At 37.0% G+C, this 17,923-nt stretch overlaps 1 protein-coding gene across 11 annotated transcripts in view; it reads right to left on the reverse strand.

Moving 5' to 3' along the window:
* Window positions 1-17,923, reverse strand: part of CCDC171 (coiled-coil domain containing 171) — a 345,966-nt gene that overhangs the window by 160,132 nt on the left and 167,911 nt on the right. For all 11 annotated transcript variants that reach the window (XM_067041467.1, XM_067041472.1, XM_067041468.1 and 8 more), the window contains 2 exons: window positions 10,700-11,204; window positions 9,739-9,855 (listed from right to left, as the gene is read on the reverse strand). In XM_067041467.1, the coding sequence (XP_066897568.1) occupies window positions 9,739-9,855; window positions 10,700-11,204 (622 nt within the window). The remainder of the gene's footprint in view (window positions 1-9,738; window positions 9,856-10,699; window positions 11,205-17,923) is intronic.

Genomic DNA, 17,923 nt, shown 5'->3' on the forward strand with positions numbered 1-17,923 from the left:
CAATTTGCTGTACACTTGAAAATAACACAGCATTGTAAATCAACTATACTTAAATTAAAAAGTAAAATTTTAAAAAATAAAACCTATTGTGTAAAGTTTTTGTTCAAAAGTCAGTGAGTTCATCTTTGGCTAGGTCAACTTATTCAATAAGTTTATATCAGAAAGAAAAAAGCTTGTGAATCTATGGTTCAAATTTGATGCTATGAAGATAGAAGGAACTTAAGTAGCACTTTTGAAAGAGTTCTAAACTGTTTCCAGGTGCTTGCAGGTTGCGCTTTCAAAGAAATAACAGAATTTTGTACTTAGGGAATATTGGAAAGCAGCATAGACATGAAGAATATAGAAGCTCAACTGGATGGATGAACAACTACTAGGTGTACAATTGTCCTGATACATGGCCAGCTACATTGCACCAGCATCCATCTGTACACAGAAGACAGTGATTACATACCATGTATGTGATGAGTCTCATGATTACTGATCATCAAAGATGAGCATAAACAATATCTGGAGATAGCTGCAACAACTGTATTACAACTTGAAAATATCTGTAATTCCCAGTAGTAAATAAGTCTCCATGCTGCTAATATTATCATGGTCTGTCATCACCATTCATAATTGAAGGAAATGTTCATTAATGGTTAGTGAAACAAGATGTTATTTTCCATCCAAGTCCACAGATGCTCCCCCTCTGAATTCTATCCATGGACCATTTTGAGAAGGGTTCAATGAATCCCAGATTAAAAGATCCCTTATCTAAGGAATATACTACACAATCATAAAACTATCTCCTCAGCCTCCACTTCTCCGTCAACTTAAATAATAAAAAAGCTGCAGACCTGGACTACTCCACTCAGAGAACCATAATATAATACGCTCTCAGTTTTCACTGAAGACAAATATAAGCAATACTAACAAGAAAAAAACTTCTGCATCTTCTATGAAGTAGCTTTTAAAGATATAAACTGTGAATGTTATTCAATATTTTCAATATGATAATCCATGTAATAAGTTCCTCTTAGGGTTTAGTAGCAAAAAAATGTATTAACGATTTGCTCCGTATGTTTGGAGAAATAAGAGAGCATCTCATATCTGGGGAACAACAAGCAGCTCAGTTTAGCTAAACTGTAGGTTTGTCAATGAGAGTACAGGGAGGTGAGACTATACAAATAAATGAGAATCAGATCAAGAAAGGTCTTGTATACCGAGCTAAAGAGTTGATTCATAAAGTAGGAAATGAGGAACAATACTGCTGCTGATGCAAAGATATGTGACAAACCAAGCACTGCCAACATGCAATAACTCGTTTAAACCCTTACAATAGCCAATGAGATGGTACGATTATTATAGCCATTTAAAATAAGTGCAAGAAAAAGAACAATGAAAAATGGTACATAGAATGACCCAGTCATATTGGAATACACACAAAACAACTTGAAAGAAGTATACACAAATATTAATCATACTCTCAGGGAGATTACAAGACCTATCTTATAGTGATATTTTACAAATACCTGTAAGCTGCCATAATTTTTTTTCTGGAACAAGGTGGAGGTTTACATATTTTTAAATACACATGTATTATTTTAGAATAGATCCGAGAGGAAATTTTTTCTTTTTTTCTTTTATAAAAAAATCTTAAAAAATAATTGTGTCATTTTGTTAGACAGTATCTGGATATTCAACTAAATCTAAGAAAAGGCTCTTAAAAGTTTTCTACAAACTGCCTATAAGTTTCAAAATATGTTAGAGCCTCATATATGTTTCTTAAAATAATTTTGATTTTGTATATTATTTTAACAAATATATTCTATGAAAATTGTGACACTGGAATTTTACACAGTCATGAACACTTCCAAGGATAAATTATTCATTCAAAAATTGTTCTTAAGAATGATAGGCAAATAAATTTTAATTTAGAAAACAAAAAGTCTTTCACATTTTCCATATGCTTGAAAATTCTCAGAATAAAATGTTTGAAAAAATATGGGAAAATGCAAGAATAATTTTAAAAGTCACAAAATAAAAGTCAGTAAGTTAAATGTGGCTCAAAATAGACACTAATAGCTCAAGTACTAAAAATGATCCACAGTCAGATTGTACTTGTTTCAATTTCAGATATGAGTGAAATTATGTGTATAACAAAATTCTCTAAATTACTTCTTCTCACACTTTACTGTGGTTATAAATCATCTTGTTAAAATGCAGATTCTGGCTGAATAGCTCTGGAATGGAGTCTGAGACTGTGCATTTCTAACACCCCCCAGTTAATGCTGATGCTGCTGGTCGACAACCACACTTGGAGTTAACACATCTCTTTTTATTCTTTGTTAGGATTCACTAAAGCCTTTAAGCTTTAAAATATATACTAATAACTACTTATTAATACAAGTATCTTTACTTACTGCTTTGAACTTCCTAATATGAAACCTCAGTGTTGTGCCGAATACAAACTAGATTTCTGAGTTTTACCTGGAAGAGGTGCCATGACCTCTACAAAGTTAACTTAAAGCATACGATGAAAGAAAGCTGTGAGTAGTAATAGCAGGGGCATGTATATTTGAGTCATCTATCCTCTAGATAACTAAAATTCAATTATAATTGAAATGCGTAAATGTGTAAGAAAATGGATGAACATTCTACTCATAACCATCTACTCTTGTATTTGTTCAGAGATATTTCAAAGCAAATCAGCACAATTGTTTCTATCTCGAGAAATTCAGTCTGAACAAGTCATATAAAAATGCTCAGCTATCTATAGGGTTCTTTAGTCCATTCCTACAATGATTGATATCCCAGCCCTTCCGTGGAAGTAACATTCTCCCCTGTTTGAGGTAAATGATCTCTTGCAGGCACACCATTTGGATACCTGGAAGAGGTAATTTATCTCAAGTGGGCAAACACTTTAATGAAAGCAAGAAGGTTGCCACCTGTCCAGTATTTACAGAGACAACATGGAAACTGGGGTCTTTGCCCACTGCCTGTAAATACATCGTCAAAGTTTAAGAAGGCAGCAGTAGCATCTACCTTTAGCAAACACCTCACTTTCTGAGCAATGAATTCAAGCTACCACTATTGAACTTCCAGTTTCACAAAAAGGTATAAACTAATATACAGGCTCCACTGAAATGTCAGTGCACAAAAAAGAGATAACACAACATTTATTGGACAATTACATATACAAGGGACTTGGCTGAGAAAGTTACATTTACTCCTAATAACTCTATAAGCTAGAAACCGCCCTTAGCCAAATTTTACAGATGGATGAAGAAGGATGAAATGATTTTCCCAAAGTCACACACATAGTAAGCAGTGGAACCCAGATTCAAATCTAGAATCTAGGTTCTTAATCCATATTCTACTGCATATCCAACATGTTTCATTTTCTCTCCTAGACAATTTTAAAACTTTCTCTCCTAATTAGTTAATACTATAATTCAGAACTTACTCTAAAAAGATAAGCACCTAACTTTTCAAAAGAGTAATTTACTGATTTTTTTTGAACAATGATAATAGGAGAAGCAATAGTTACTATTTAATATATTAAAAGCTATTACTTGCTATTGCCATACATGTACTAGTTTTCCTGGAGCTGAAAAGAAAAAAGTGAAAATGAATGAGATAATACCATTTGCAGCAACATGGACAGAGCTAGAGATTATCATGCTAAGCAAAGTAAGTTAGAAAGAGAAAGACAAATACCATACAATATCACTTATATGTGGAATCTAAAACATAATGCAAAGGAACTTATTTATAAAATAGAAAAAGACTCACAGACAGAGTAAACAAACTTATGGTTACCAAAGGGGAAGGGAGGGAGGGATAAATCAGGAGTTTGCAATTAGCAGATACAGATTACTAGAGATAAACTAGGTAAGCAACAAGGTCCTATTGTATAGCACAGGGAACTATATTCAATATATTGTAATAAACTATGATGGAAAAGAATATGAAAAAGATTATACATATATATATATGAATCACTTTGCTGTACACCAGAAACTAACACAATATTGTAAATAAAAAGAAAAAAGTGACAGTGATGCCATCAATAGGTAGTCCTGACATATAATATGATTTAAATTTTCAGCAAGTTCTTCAAAAAGAAAGACAGAAGGAACAGAGAAGAAAAATCAGAGTTATAAGAAATACCCTCTTTCATTTCAGAATTTTCACATTTCCTAAATAGACTTTCCCAAGATTTTGCCATTTCAATTTCCCACATGGCTGAAAGAATTAAGATACTATTCATAGTATTAGATGATTCAAGGGACAAGGAATCAACTGCAAATCAAAGTTGAACTGATATTCTTGATACCTGCCCTATGATGAAAACCTCCTTTTGTAAATTGGTTAAACAGATGAAGGAATGCCCAACTGATATATATTACCCAGACATTACAATCGTTCTCTAGAAGATTATTAACAGAAATAGAGAAAAATCCTCAAAAAGTATGATATTTTTTAAACTATAGCTATGATAGTATATCATAAGCAAAGCACAGCATCACTTCTGTAATATTCTTGCTGAAAATGCATAAGCTAAATCTGATCATGAGGAAACAAACAAATCAAAATTAAGGGATATTCTACAAATAACTGGCTTGTAATCTTCAAGGCCACGATGGTCAAGGAAAAACTGAGGAACTCTTCCATACCGAAGAAGACTAAAGAGACATGACTAAATGCAACACATAATTCTAAACCAGATCCTCTTGCTAAAAAAGACATGGTTGGGACAAATAGGGGAAGTTGAATGGAGTCTGAATGGTAGTAATGTATCAATGTTGGTTTCCTGATGTTGATCATTGCACTCTGGTTACGTAGAAGAATGTCTCTGAAATACATGCTATAATACAAGGGAGTAATGGGGCATCATGTGAGCGACTTGATCTCACACCATTCAGGAAACAGAATTCTCTATTGTGATCTACTTGCAACTTTTCCATAAGTTTGAGGGTATTTGAGAAAGAGGGATAAAACAGATTGGAAGAACACATAAAAACACATAAAAATGCTTACATTAACTATCCCTATATGATGGGAAAATATGTTTGCTTTTGTTTTGTTATTCTCTGATTTATTTCTTTTCCAAGTTTTCTGAATTGACCTGTTTTCTTGTATAATGGAGGTAGTAGAAGTGGAGGTAATTTGAAAAAAAAGAACAAACAAAAACAATCCTCTCTACTGCAGATGTTGATTAGCTGATTCATTCCATCCACAAACTCTTCCTTCTCTTTTGTCAATCTCCAAGTAGCCATCTAGGGAGAATCATGTGAATGATTCAGCTCAGGCCAATGAAACAAGCTCAGACCAGGCCAATGAAACAACAGCAAAAGTCTGCTGGGGAAGCTTTTGGGAACGCTTTTGCCTTCCTGATATAAAGGGATATATATATTCAACAACATGTCTTCATATTTTTAACAATTTTCTTGGGATATAATTCACACACAATATAACTTACCCAATTAAAGTGTACAAATCCATGGTTTTTAATATAATCACAGTTATGCAGCCATCACCACAAGCAATTTTATAAAATTTTAGTCACCCCCAAAAGAAACTCCATATCTATTAGCAGCCACTTCCCATAACCCTCAACCCCTCCCCAGCCTTAGGCAGCCTCTAATGTACTTTCTGTCTCTAGATTTGCCTAATCTGCATATTTCAAATAAATGGAATCATATTATATACAATCTTTTGTGATGTAGCATATTGCTTTCATGGTTCATCCATGTTGTAGCAAGCATCAGTACTTCATTTCTCTTTATGGCCCAATTATATTTTATTGTATGGATATCTGTCCATTACCCATTTATCAGTTGATGAACATTTGAGTTTGTTTCCATTTCTTGACTACTGCATTACGCTGCAGTAATTCATGCACAAGTTTTTGTACATAAATGCTTTCATTTCTCTTGGATATATACCTAGAAGGGGAATTACTGGTTCAAATGATAACTCTATGTTTAATATTTTGAGGAACTGCCACTGTTTCCCAAAGCAGCTATATCGTTTTTGATTCCCACCAGCAATGTATGAATGTCTTCACATTGTGTCCCTCCCTTCTCCTTCCTGCACAAATACAATCCTGATGTCTAAAAGGAGAGTGACCAGCTTCAAACCAGGAGGCATAAACACGAAGATGCTAATGGCTTAGCAGAAAGACACAGTCTGGATTTCGATCTACCTCCAGGCTTACTATTTGGGAGGGAAAAAAAAACCCTTATATGAATAAGGGGTCTAAGTAGGGGTCTTCTATTAGGTACAAAGAAAGCAAACCTGTGATGCCCCCAAACATCCAATGTCATTATATTCAGAGGAAGAAATTTCTTCTTGATCTTTATATGTATACTAATTTATAACAGAACCATGTTTTAACAAGTTGGAGCTGTATGGGATATGTAAATGTCTTGAAATTTTAAGATAAACCCATGTATTTTCAGTTTATTTACTCTAAAGTTTTATGAAATTTCTTCATTATTATTCAGTTAATGCAATAAATCTTAATAAAGACCGATATCTGAACTAAGAAAAGTAAGTGAAAGAGTAAACAAAGGCATTCTAAGCACTTTACAAATTAACTCATTTAGTCCTCTAAACTCTGAGCTAGGTAAAACTTACTATTCCCACTTTACAAATAAAGAAACTGGGAAACAGAGTTTAAATAACTTGCCAATGTCATGTGGCTAGCATCAGAGTCAGCATTCAAAGTCAGGCAGAATACCTGCTTAACTCTATACTATGTTGCCTCCACTGTACAGCAATTTAGCAATTTTAGAACAGAAAATTAATCATTAATTATCTAAAAATATATACAGGTAGGCATGTGTGTATTCATGTTCATTAATGCTAAATGCTACTTTCATGGTGAGATGCGTGGTAAGGGAACAACAATTTTTTTTAGCACCCACTATGTACCAGATACCGTATAAAACGTTCAACAAGAGTTATCTCATTAATTCCTCATAACAATGGGGAAGACGATACCATCTTCATTTATGGGAAAAGAGTGTGAAGCCCAGTAAAATTAAGTAACTTGCCCAATTTCACACAACTAATAACTAGAAATGCTGAATATAATATCAAGTCTGCCTTGTTCAAAGCTAACGCTCTTTCTACTACACAATAATGATTACCTATTTAGATTTTTCAGACACTTAAAACTATAAACTCAACATGACTATATAAACTGTTATGGCTTTACATTTATTACTCTTATCTGTTGATAATCACTCATAGACTTTGAAAATATTTTCCCACCTTTTCTGCTAAAATATCTAAAATTTCTACTAGGATACACTTAAAAATGAAAACACAATTGCCTAGATAACAATATATTAACCCTTCATCATGTTTTGAAAGAATTATTCTATAATTCTTGCAACTCGTCAAGCCACCACTGCAGAAGATCCACACTGATCATTTTTGTACTAGTTCAGTAACAATTATCTATCTGCCTGTACCATATCCTTTCCAATACTCTTCAGGACTTTGATACATCAATTATTTTCCCCTTCTAAGCAACAATCATTTTCTCTTCTCCAAGTAGTGTTCTTTATCCAACAACATTTAAAGGCTTGCCTAAAAATAAGTTCTCCTGAACTTGCTATTTCCTCAAGCTAGAGACATACCAGGTTCTAACACCAAAGACAGCTCGTTCCTAGAGATAGGCAAGCACTCAAAACACCACTCTTGGTCTACCTTCTACTTCGCAGGTCTTACCTACACATATTTTTATCAGGGTCTGAATAAAAATTTTGTCAATATTTTAACTTAAAAATGTTACAAGGGGCTACTTTTAGAAAATGTGCTCAGGGGAAATCGCTGCCTACTTCCATAAATCAACAATCTGAACCCATGCCAATGATCTACCCTTTCCCCCACTACTTCCCAATATGGTTAGAGTAGACAGTATATTTTATTCATAAGTCAGACTACTACGCATGGATTTACATTCTCACCTCTTGAATGTCCCTTCTTCCCATTCTATGCTTATTCCCACCTCTACATCTCTGCTTAAGCTATGCCCTGCATCTGAATGCCATCTCTCCTTTCTAACTTACTGTCATTCTAGGCCCAACCAAATCACTAGTCCCTGAAGCCTTCCCAATACTCATAAGACCACGCTGAGCTTTACCTTCTGCATATTCTTACATTTAAAGCCTGTACTTCCTCATCCAATCCTTGATTACATTCTGCCTAAGTTGTTCATGAGTTGTCGCTTATTCTTATGACCATTATGTATATTGTCTAGAGGATCGATCAAGTCACATCTTTTTCTTTTATCTCCTCAAGCATATAGCACAGTGGTTAAAAATGCATTAAATAAAGTAATAATATAAATAAGATTATAGCTTAAGAAATCAATCTACTTTTAGGTCCACATACCTGAAAAAATATGACTAACAAAAATCATCTGTTTATTAAACTAAACCCCCAAATTTATTTTCTTTCAAGAATGTTACAATTTTGCTTTGAAGTTGTAATACCAACATTCTTAAAATATATTTATTTGCACATTTATTTCAGACTCCAAACCCAGTATGTTGAGATTTTGCCGATACATTAAAATATGCATATTTCTTACCAACATTTATGGCCACAACCTAAAAATAATCTTTGGATCATAAGTTTTGTACTATAAAAGCCTAGTTTACATGTTTGAAATCACAATAAATGATCTATATTTACACAGCAGAATTGTCTGAAGAATTAAATTACATCCCAAATTATCATTTCATTAATACTTAGAATATTTCATTAATACTTAGAATATTTCATTACGCAGGCAAGTATTAACAAGTCTACTATACATTTTTTTCTATTAACATGTCTGAAAAGACCATAATTAGTCCAATGACATAGCTTAAGCAGTAGGTAACTGTACGTTACTCTTTTTTTTTTTTTTTTTTTTTTTTTTCGGTATGCGGGCCTCTCACTGTTGTGGCCTCTCCCGTTGCGGAGCACAGGCTCCGGACGCACAGGCCTAGCGGCCATGGCTCACGGGCTTAGTTGCTCCGCAGCATGTGGGATCTTCCCGGACCAGGGCACGAACCCGTGTTTCCTGCATCGGCAGGCGGATTCTCAACCACTGCGCCACCAGGGAAGCCCTGTACGTTACTCTTTAAGTGTAGAGAAATTAGTTTTCAATGAACCTTTCACACAAACATGCCACGCAATCCGAGTCATGAAAACATAAACTTGAATTTTAGACCTTTGGAAATCACTGGTTATAGGTGGCTTCACACCTAGTGGAAAGGAGCAGACTATTTAAATTAACTCTATTTAAAATTAAATAGAAAAAATAAAAACATGTTGCCAAATGAGAGAGAAAAAATTTCTACGGATTCAGTTATTATTTGGATTTCTAAAGCACATGGCCAGAAACAGAAGAAAGATTAAAACATTTGAAAGAATATTACCAGTATTACTTAATAAAAAAGCTAATGATGAGTTTTCCATAGGAAAAGCATACCACAAAGGAAAAAAAAGGTGAATGTATTCACCAAGAAGTGTCATTTAATTTCCCCAAAGGCAAAATTAACATCAAAAATTACATTAATTCACTACTTCATTAATATAGATTTAATAATCTCTCTGTACCTGAATAAGAGAAAGATAAAAACAAATATATTTTCTTCCTTGAAGGTTTATTAGAATTTGTACCATAAAGAATTTCTGGACATTTGCTTTTTAAAGTATTTTGCAAGGACACAGAAAGGGGAATCATACCTGTCCTACTAATAGCTTCCTGTAACTCAGCCATAGAACTGATTATTGCAGCAAGAAGGTCAGAACTGGTGAGCCAACTGAGAGCTTGCAAACAACGTAACTGCTCCTTTTGATGTTCTGCAAAAACAGAAAAAATCCTTTATGCAATTCTACAAAAATTTATTAAAATCCATTTAAAAATTATAGCAATATTTAGCTATTTAAGCAGTAGATCAAAATTTGTACGTAGAACTTCACCTAGTACAGAAAAGTCTACAATAGATGTGAAATTTTATTGATCTTATTTACGGTTCAATTTTTCCATATAAAAAGAGAAGTCAAATAATGTATTTGATCATAAAACAAACAGGCATTTTATTAACTCCTCTCTCTATATAATGGTAACTGACATCATAAAAGAAAAGGGAGAAGGAAATTTTCTTTAGTTCTACTTACTTAATAGCGTGCTTTTGAAAAGTTAAAAACTGAAATAATTGTTTCCTCAGAATAGTCAAGCATTCAAAAAAAGTTAGCTATCAAACTTACATTAGTTTCATTTTCATTCAATTCTTCAATAGATTTTTAACTCTGATCATTTTATACTAATTCAAAGCAAGTGAAAGTAAATTATGCTACTAATTAATTTTAAGTAGAGCAGAGTTTCTGGTCTGACTTTATTGAAAAATTGCTGTACAAAGTTTTCAATTTACTGTCAAAAGAGCATTCAAATATAATAAAGCTAGACAAAGTTGAAATCATATATATTTGCTACTTTCTTTATATTTTAATGTTTATAACAAAAAATTAAAGCCTAATTTATACATACACACTTATTCATACACACATACATATCTACATATGTATGCAGATATGTTACATGATTTGACACTGTAAATGATTTTTTTAATGTTTTTGCCCAACATATTCACTTCGTATGTCACTTACATTTGACTCAGATTTTTAAAAGCACAAATTATCTTACTTGGAAATTTAAGCTTGTCTTTGGGCTCTCCTGTACACACTAACATGCCTATGCCTTCTTTGAAACTCTCCATCCAGGTAAAAAGAGAGGCACACGACTGGCCCAAAATCTTGAGTCTGTTTACTGCCAAAATTGCAATAACACCTTTCCGGAATACACGTATTAATCCTTTGAATGCTTTTTTCTTCATCTTGGCTTCCTCTTGCTTCTTTTCCTCTACAACTGACAAAGCCTGGGCTAGAGTTCTAACTTCCAATTTTAACAACTCAAAGGTGTTGACCTGCTCCTGGAGAAAATCTCTCTGTGTGGATAAGGCAGATGATCGGCTATACAGAGGATATAAGGCACCAGCCAGCAATGCGCAGGCCGCCAGCAAGGATGTTTGTTCCCTTTTAGTCTGTGATGACAAGTTTTTGAAATGTGTGTTTTCAACAACCAATTGTTCATGTGACTTCTCAATACGGTTCAATTTTTCCATATTTTTTTCAGCAATTTCTTGATATTTCTATAAGAAAAGTCAAATAATATATTTGATCATGAAACATTTTATTAACTCCTCTTTTAAAAAAGAAAAACTTTTGCTGACAACTATTTCTTTTTCTTCAAAAGATTTATGTTCTAAAATATCTAAAAAATACATATGATAGAGCAACAGTGGGCCAAACAGCTTAGATCTAAATGTGCACAGTAATTTTTAAATCCCTTACATGGAAGCTTTACACAAAGTAGAGCACATACATTTAAAAATACTTTGTATGGGCTTCCCTGGTGGCACAGTAGTTGAGAATCCGTCTGCCGATGCAGGGGACACGGGTTCGTGCCCCGGTCCGGGAAGATCCCACATGCCACGGAGCGGCTGGGCCCATGAGCCATGGCCGCTGAGCCTGCGCATCCGGAGCCTGTGCTCCACAACAGGAGAGGCCACAACAATGAGAGGCCCGTGTACCGCAAAAAAAAAAAAAAAAAAAAAAAAAAAAAAAAAAAAAAAAAAAAAAAACCTTTGTAAATTTCCTGTATACTTATGCATAAATACACATTCAGAAAAAGAAAATTTCTTCTCTTCCATTCCTCAGTAACATGTACTTTCTACTTTTAAACAGAAATCACACCAGCATTAGAGGCTTTTCTATATGTAAAAAGACTTAACTTTGTGTCAAAATAGCAAAGGGTTAAATAAATAATACAATACACAGCATCTGACTATCTGCCATTTACTAGACAAGAGGGGACTGATTCTCAGAGCATACTCTCTTATTTCAGTTTGTTCCTCCCCAAGACAGAAGGCTGTACAAAGTACAGCTCCAGTGCTGGCAGTAAATACTAACTGTGGGCTGGGACTCAGCAGCTCTCTGGTCCTTTTTTCCTGATCAAGGTACTTATAATTCAAAACTTAATAGGCAACACACAGAAATTTTAACTGCAGGCACTGGATTTTTGTTGTTGTTGTCGTTAGGCAGTAGTAATTTATTAGATACTGCACCAATTTGGGAGACTTCCACTCTTTTAATACATGACTGGATTTTGTAATGCTTGAATTTGGATTTTTTTTAACATCTTTATTGGAGTATAATTGCTTTACAATGGTCTGTTAGTTTCTGCTTTACAACAAAGTGAATCAGTTATACATATACATATGTTCCCATATCTCTTCCCTCTTACATCTCCCTCCCTCCCACCCTCCCTATCCCACCCCTCTAGGTGGTCACAAAGCACAGAGCTGATCTCCCTGTGCCATGTGGCTGCTTCCCACTAGCTATCCACCCTATGTTTGGTAGTGTATATATGTCCATGCCACTCTCTCACTGGATTTTAATCACTAGAAAATAAACTAGCTCTTCATGAAATCTTATACCTAATCATTAAGGAATTGTTGGAATTGTTGAAATAGAGTAAATTTTAGAAGATAACAGATGCCAATTTCTTTTACTGATTAATTTATCATTTGATAAACATTTATTGATTGCTCACTAAACTCCACACGCTAGGAAAACAGACAAATAAATCAATGATTGTGGTATAATGCTGTGATGGAGCTATGCTAGATTGCCAGAGATGCACAAAAGGATGTTTATACCAAATGACGTTGACAGGCTTTTGGAGGAATATGGCAAAGGACAAGTGGGAGTGAGATGTGTAATAGAAAGAGCAACAACAACAAAAACTCAACTCCACCAATAAGGAGGCTTGCCAATAGCTACTCTTATAATAAAATTTAATCTAATCTAGTCCATGGTGATTTAACAGCTTTAGCTGAATCTTTACTTAACCAAATAAGCTGCCCTGGCTTGTCCATAGACTTTGTTCTTTTTAAAACAGGCCAAGAGAGCTCAATTTGAATAAGGGGATCAGTCAGAGACAGAGAAAAATCATGCTCTATATAAAATGAAGTAGTATCTTCATTATGAGAGAATCCTTTTGGGGTCATTAAGGAAAATATTTCTCTTTGTATTATTGGTTCAGGTCACACTCCGTCTGAAATTTAACGATGGTCTTTGGGAAAGGTTTACAGTGAGTGTGTGTCTGATTCAAGACTTATCCACGAACAACTAGAACAATCAAAGGCATTTCTAAAATTTACACTGGCAGGAAGACTTCAAAGGTGTTCAGACTTAGAGAAAATCATACAAACTCTTAACTACTCTGCAAAACTTGGGTGTCAAAGCCTACCGTGGACAATGCTGACAGGAAGTAGCCAAAAGGATTCAAACTTGTCGAAACACATGGCTGAGGAAATTAACCCCCAGCCTAAAACCAGTCCTGAGGCTAGCGGATGAGGTTCCCAAAGGTGCACAGTAAGTAGAAGGAGGCATCAGAAGTACAGTCCTGAATACAAACGAGTAAAGGAAGTATACAAGAGGCCACTCTCTGATGGATTCAACTTCTTGAATGATTTCCCTTGGGCAGGAGGGAAATTGGATTTAGTCTTGGTTTTAAATGTTTCTCTACTATACTTTAATTTCCTTTATTTACTCCAACTATTCTTTGAAGTCTGATCCAGCCGTACCTGTGGTGGTACTGTGAGAAATAAAGGAATGGGGAAATAAGGGAATTGTAGCTTGCTCCAACCACATCTCTACTGATAGCCAAGTTGTGGCAGCAGTAGTCTTATCAATGGGCCTGTGTCCCAGAGCTCCACATAAAGACCACTAGTAAAGGTCGTGGTGTTCCATTGGGAGAAGCTGGAAGAAGGAAGAAACTCTGAGAGCCAAGTGGACGGTTTAGAAGCAGAAGTACAACAACCTTTATGAAAAGGGAAAACTGACACAAGTTACAGCTAGAAAAAGCAGGAAAACTAGCATATAGCAAAGGAAGAGCCAGAAAACAGAGTAATGTGTTCTAAGGAAGTACAAATAATTCAGAATGTTTGAAGAGGAAGATGATGCAAATTTGAGAAGTATGTAGATAATAAATGATTAAGCTAAAGAATTTAAACTTTACCCAGAAAGCTATGAGAAACCATAAAAACTTGGGACAGTTGCTAAGCTTTAGTAAATGAATGTGAAAATTGAAAACATTAATAAAGACTGCCTGGGATAGCAGTAGAGTTGCAAGGAGTAGAGGGAGCAAATGGAAATTACAAAGTTTAATTCCACATTCTCTCCAAAATCAACTCCACCAGTTCATTTAGAGAAAAAAAGGAAAATTATAGAAAATCTAGGATAAAAGAGATGCACTGGTCATACCTAAGTAATGAAAATAAAAATGAACCTAATTGGGGTGGACCTGAGTGACCTGAGGGGAAACGGGGAAAGGGAGGCGCAGGGTCCAGCTGGAGAGTCAGCGTCCCTCCTCCTGACTGCGGGGAAAGTGGCTTAAAACTCATCCCTAGGCTCGCAAGCCGCTTATTCAGCCAAGTCCCTCTGAGCTCCTTCCTCCCTGAGCTAAAGTACCAGGGGGGAGGGGACAGGGGCAGGGCCTGGCGTGGGTAATGGGGAACATCAAAAGATGATTGTTAACTAAGGAAAACCAGCTATCCTAAGATCACTCATCCTGGGTTAAGCCAGCTGCCATGCCATGAGGACACTCAAGCAGCCCTAAGGAGAGATCCACGTGGCAAGGAACTGAGGCCGCCTACCTACAAACACGAGTTGCCAGGCTGCCACCTGCTAAAGAAGAGGATGTGTCACCAATACCTGCCGTTGGAATTTCTCCCTGGCACAGGCTGCACAACTGTAGTTCTTCTTGCTTCTGTGTCTGCCCTTTGGAGGATGAGCCTATCTAACAGTCTTGGGCGGAGGACCTTCAAGATGGCGGAAGAGTAAGACGTGGAGATCACCTTCCTCCCCACAAATACATCAGAAATACATCTACACATGGAACAACTCCTACAGAACACCTATTGAATGTTGGCAGAAGACCTCAGACCTCCCAAAAGGCAAGAAACTCCCCACGTACCTGGGTAGGGCAAAAGAAGAAAGAGAGACAAAAGAATAGGGACAGGACCTGCACCAGTGGGAGGGAGCTGTGAAGGAGGAAAGGTTTCCACACACGAGAAAGGTCCTTTGCGAGAGGAGCCTGCGGGTGGCAGAGGGGGAAAGCTTCGGAGCTGCGGAGGAGAGCACAGCAACAGGGGTGCGGAGGGCAAAGCAGAGAGATACCCGCACAGAGGATCGGTGCCGACCAGCACTCACCAGCCTGAGAGGCTTTGTCTACTCCCCGGCCGTGGTGGGCGGGGGCTGGGAGCTGAGGCTCGGGCTTCGGTCGGATCACAGGGAGAGGACTGGGGTTGGCGGCGTGAACACAGCCTAAAGGGGTTAGCGTGCCACGGCTAGCAGGGAGGGAGTCCGGGAAAAAGTCTGGAACTGCCGAAGAGGCAAGAGACTTTTTCTTCCCTCTCTGTTTCCTGGTGCGCAAGGAGAGGGGATTAAGAGCGCGCTTAAAGGAGCTCCAGAGACGGGCTGAGTCGCTACTATCAGCGCGGACCCCAGAGACGGGCATGAGATGCTAAGGCTGCTGCTGCCACCACCAACAAGCCTGTGTGCGAGCACAGGTCACTCTCCACACCTCCCCTCCCGGGAGACTGTGCAGCCCGCCACTGCCAGGGTCCCGTGATCCAGGGACAACTTCCCCGGAAGAACGCACGGCGTGCCTCAGGCTGGTGCAATGTCATGCTGGCCTCTGCCACCGCAGGCTCGCCCCGCATCCGTACCCCTCCCTGCCCCCGGCCTGAGGGAGCCAGAGCCCCTGAGTCAGCTACTCCTTTAAACCCATCCTGTCTGAGCGAAGAACAGTCGCCCTCAGGTGACGTAAAAGCAGAGGCATGTCCAAATCCAAAGCTGAACCCCAGGAGCTGTGCGAACAAAGAAGAGAAAGGGAAATCTCTCCAGCAGCCTCAGGAGTAGCAGATTAAATCTCCACAATCAACTTGTACCCTGCATCTGTGGAATACCTGAATAGACAATGAATCATCCCAAATTGAAGTGGTGACTTTGGGAGCCACAATATATATATTGTTTTCCCTTTTTCTCTTTTTGTGAGTGTGTATGTGTATGCTTCTGTGTGTGATTTTGTCTGCATAGCTTTGCTTTCACCATTTGTCCTAGGGTTCTGTCTGTCTGTTTTTTTTGTTTGTTTTTTTGTATAGTTTTTACAAATTGTTATCATTGGTGGATTTCTTTTCTGGTTTGGTTGCTGTCTTCTTTCTTTCTTTAATACTTAAAAAAATATTTTAATAATTATTTTTTATATTAATAACATTATATTATTTTGCCTTCTTCTTTCTTTCTTTTTTTTCTCCCTTTTATTCTGAGCTGTGTGGATGACAGGCTCTTGGTGCTCCAGACAAGCATCATGGCCGTGCCTCTGAGGTGGTAGAGCCAAGTTCAGGACACGGGTCCACAAGAGACCTCCCAGCTCCATGTAATATCAAACGGCAAAAATCTCCCAGAGATCTGCATCTCAACACCAAGACCCAGCTCCACTCAACGACGAGCAAGCTACAGTGCTGGACACCCTATGCCAAACAACTAGCAAGACAGGAACACAACCCAACCCATTAGCAGAGAGGCTGCCTAAAATCATAAGAAGGCCACAGACACCCCAAAACACACCACCAGACGTGGACCTGCCCAGCAGAAAGACAAGATCCAGCCTCAGCCACCAGAACACAGGCACTAGTCCCCTCTACCAGGAAGCCTTCACAACCCACTGAACCAACTTTAGCCACTGCAGACAGACACCAAAAACAACGGGAACTACAAACCTGCAGCCTGCAAAAAGGAGACCCCAAACACAGTAAGATAAGCAAAATGAGAAGACAGAAAAACACACAGCAGATGAAGGAGCAAGACAAAAACCCACCAGCCCTAACAAATGAAGAGGAAATAGGCAGTCTACCTGAAAAATAATTCAGAATAATGATAGTAAAGATGATCCAAAATCTTGGAAATAGAATAGAGAAAATGCAAGAAACATTTAACAAGGACCTAGAAGAACTAAAGTGCAAACAAACAAGGATGAACAACACAATAAATGAAAATTAAAATACTCTAGATGGGATCAATAGCAGAATAACTGAGACAGAAGAATGGATAAGTGACCTGGAAGACAAAATAGTGGAAATAACTACTGCAGAGCAGAATAAAGAAAAAAGAATGAAAAGAACTGAGGACAGTCTCAGAGACCTCTGGGACAACATTAAACACACCAATTCGAATTTTGGGGTCCCAGAAGAAGAAGAGAAAAAGAAAGGGACTGAGAAAATATTTGAAGAGATTATAGTTGAAAGCTTCCCTAACATGGGAAAGGAAATAGTTAATCAAGTCCAGGAAGCACAGAGAATCCCATACAGGATAAATCCAAGGAGAAACATGCCAATACACATATTAATCAAACTATCAAAAATTAAATACAAAGAAAACATATTAAAAGCAGCAAGGGAAAAACAACAAATAACATACAAGTTAATCCCCATAAGGTTAACAGCTGAACATTCAGCAGAAACTCTGCAAGCCAGAAGGGAGTGGCAGGACATACTTAAAGTGATGAAGGAGAAAAATCTACAACCAAAATTACTCTACCCAGCAAGGATCTCATTCAGATTTGATGGAGAAATTAAAACCTTTACAGACAAGCAAAAGCTAAGAGAATTCAGAACCACCAAAACAGCTTTACAACACATGCTAAAGGGACTTCTCTAGGCAGGAAACACAAGACAAGGAAAAGACCTACAATACCAAACACAAAACAATTAAGAAAATGGTAATAGGAATATACATATCGATA

Source organism: Kogia breviceps, chromosome 8, assembly GCF_026419965.1.
Source record: "Kogia breviceps isolate mKogBre1 chromosome 8, mKogBre1 haplotype 1, whole genome shotgun sequence".
Classification (NCBI taxonomy): domain Eukaryota; kingdom Metazoa; phylum Chordata; class Mammalia; order Artiodactyla; family Physeteridae; genus Kogia; species Kogia breviceps.